General features: G+C 44.1%; 1 protein-coding gene across 1 annotated transcript; it reads left to right on the top strand.

Moving 5' to 3' along the window:
• The first annotated feature begins 1,603 nt into the window (after positions 1-1,603).
• LOC118836743 (receptor of activated protein C kinase 1-like) lies at positions 1,604-2,185 on the top strand. Its single transcript, XM_036743935.1, has one exon. It carries the CDS (start codon positions 1,604-1,606, stop codon positions 2,183-2,185), a length of 582 nt encoding a protein of 193 aa, XP_036599830.1.
• Positions 2,186-2,900: the final 715 nt, after the last annotated feature.

The following is a 2,900-nucleotide window of genomic DNA, read 5'->3' as shown; positions in this document are numbered from 1 at the left end:
CTCTTAAATCTGGCATTTATTAAGTACCTATCACGAGCCAGACACTGCCTCACCACTGACCTCCAATACCTCCACCCCTTAGCACTTTCTCAGGCCATTGCCCCTGCTCTGACTATACTCTCTTCCCTTCCAAATTTTAACTCTTTAGTGAAACAGTTCAACTCTACACTATCATCTTCCCTTAAATCTCTTGATTGAGACCACGTGTGGGTCTCTAGGTCCTCAAGTGCGGCCCTTTGATTGAATCTAAACTTCTATATTAGGAATCACCCTAGTACACCCAGGATAGCCTGCTAGCGCAGGTTCTTTGATCTGCTTTTATAAAGGAAAGACAGCTTTAAAGGGGTTATTAAACAATGTAGACTTTATTCTATCTAACCTTCTCACAAAGGTTGCTGACCACCAACTCCTACAGCATTCCCTAATCACCCTTCTCAAAGGGACCTGCAAGAAGTGGGGGAGCAACTCCCCCTGTCTCAATGGAGCCAACTGAGATGAGCACAACTTGTGCATTCCCCTAAATCCTCTCAAGCCTCAATGGGGGGCCAGTTGAGGCAAACACAGATTCCCCCCAAGCCTTGATGGGGGCCAATCAAGGCACATACAACATCTTAGCTGGTGCATTTCAACCCTAAAGGTTCCCCACTCACTGACTAGTGTCCACCTCCTTTATATTTAGACTCCACCCCTCCAGGGTCCTGACCTTTACAATCTAAACAGATGGCACCTGGCCCTTACAATGTACAGGTCATGGTGGAGATGTTTTGACCCATAGAACTCATATGTAATACCTGGGGACAAGAGATTATTATGGCCATGGATCCTGGAAAACCACTTATGCTTACAACTTCACAGAACAAATCTCTTTAATAAAAGGATTTGTTCTGTAAAACTTGGACTCAGTCAAAAGGCCACACCCAAGGACCTAGGAGGTCACATGTGTCCTGGAGGCTGCAGGTTTCCACCCCTGTGCCTAGTTTTATTGTTACTCATGCCTTACCATATACAAAACCTGTACTGGTCCCCATATTTCTCCTCCACTGTTACTGACCTGCTGCTGAATGAGGCCAGAGGAAGTAATGCAACCATGCTGAGTGGGTCCACTAAAAATTTATGTTTTCTGGTCTCAAGTGGGCCCTCACAGCAGCAAAGCAATCTTTTTACTCCTCATTCATCAATTTTCTATACATCTTATCACAATTGTTCTAAATTTTCTTTTCTCTCCTCAGGTCTCTCACAACAGCTCTCCTCCATTACATTCTTAGTTAAAGACTTTGACGGCCTTGATATTTTATCAAGAAAACGGAAGATAGTCACCAGAATCTCTCTCAGCTCTCTCCTTATGCCAATAACAACCAGCATTTATACATTCCTTTAAGATTTGCAAAACAGTTTACGTGTATTGCCTCATTTGACTCTCACAACAACCCCATGAAGCAAGTGTTATTAATATCCCTTGTTTGCAGATGAAGAAATTGAGTTTAAGAAAGGTTAAATGGCTTTTCTTGCTGGGCTGTTCATGTGAGAGTGGGCCGGCTGCTCTTTTTCTATGCAATCTGGATCCATCCTTCCTCCAGGAGCGATCCACTGAGGTCTCGTCATCATGACTGAACAGATGACTCTTTGGGGTACCCTTAAAGGCCACAATGGCTGGGTAACCCAGATCGCCACGACTCCCCAGTTCCCCAGCATGATCCTGTCAGCCTCCCAAGACAAGACCATTATCATGTGGAAGCTTACCAGAGATGAGACAAACTATGGGATCCCCCACTGTGCCCTTAGGGGTTACTCCCATTTTGTTAATGATGTGGTCGTTTCCTCTGATGGCCAGTTTACACTCTCAGGCTCCTGGGATGGCACACTAAGGCTGTGGGATCTCACAACTGGCACTACCACCAGGGGCTTTGTTGGTCACACCAAGGATATGCTGAGTGTAGCTTTCTCTTCCGACAACCACCAGATTGTCTCTGGTTCCCGGAGTAAAACTATCAAGCTGTGGAACACCTTGGGTGTCTGTAAATACACTGTGCAGGATGAGAACCACTCAGAGTGGGTGTCTTGTGTGCATTTTTCACCCAACAGCAGCAACCCCATCATTGTCTCCTGTGGCTGGGACAACCTGGTCAAGGTCTGGAATTTGGCCAACTGCAAACTGAAGACAACTTGGTACGAGCGTGGCAAGTGACCATTGGCACTCAGTAAAGGGGTCAACCATAACTCAGATTTTGAAATAAAGACCTTAATTTCTGCATTTTGAAAAAAAAAAAAAAAGAAAGGTTAAATGACTTCCCAAGGGTTACACACCTAATAGGAGATTTGAAATGAGGTCTTCCTGATTCCAACTCCAAACCCAACTCTGATACTCTATTCCAGCTTGCTAACATGACCTCTCTTCCTCATCTCAGACCCTTGATATCATCCCCCACTATTTCACCTTTAATCTCTGATGAAGAGATAATCCTTCTTCTTATCAAGACCAACCTCTCTCAATGTTCCCTTGCTCCATCTTGTCCCTTTTTACTAGTAGATTGACCCCAACTATGATCCCTTCTTTTTTTCTAATCTTCAATTTCTCTCTGCCTACTGGTTTTTTTATGTGATGCCTAGAAAAATACGAAGGTCTTCTCCAATCATTTAAAAATCTAGATGTTTCCATCCTGCTGGCTATCATCCTATGCTTCTCCTTCCTTTATGAACCAAGCTCCTTTAAAAAGCTGCCTATCCTCAGTAATTCCATTTCCTCCCCTCTCACACTCTTTTAAGCCCTCTGCAATCTGACTTTGGAACTCATCACTCAATTAAAACTGCTCTCTCCAAAGGTACTGATGATTTCTTGGGGGGTTGGTTTGTAACACTTTCGTATTCTGATTCTCCTCTTACCTAGCTCATCACTGCTTTTC

This window comes from Trichosurus vulpecula, chromosome 2 (assembly GCF_011100635.1).
Source record: "Trichosurus vulpecula isolate mTriVul1 chromosome 2, mTriVul1.pri, whole genome shotgun sequence".
NCBI lineage: Eukaryota > Metazoa > Chordata > Mammalia > Diprotodontia > Phalangeridae > Trichosurus > Trichosurus vulpecula.
This window is presented reverse-complemented; position numbering and strand designations above follow the sequence as displayed.

Bases quoted from the DNA above. Each gene is read 5' to 3' on its own strand.
- LOC118836743 (XM_036743935.1), top strand. From the start codon at position 1,604: ATGACTGAACAGATGACTCTTTGGGGTACCCTTAAAGGCCACAATGGC.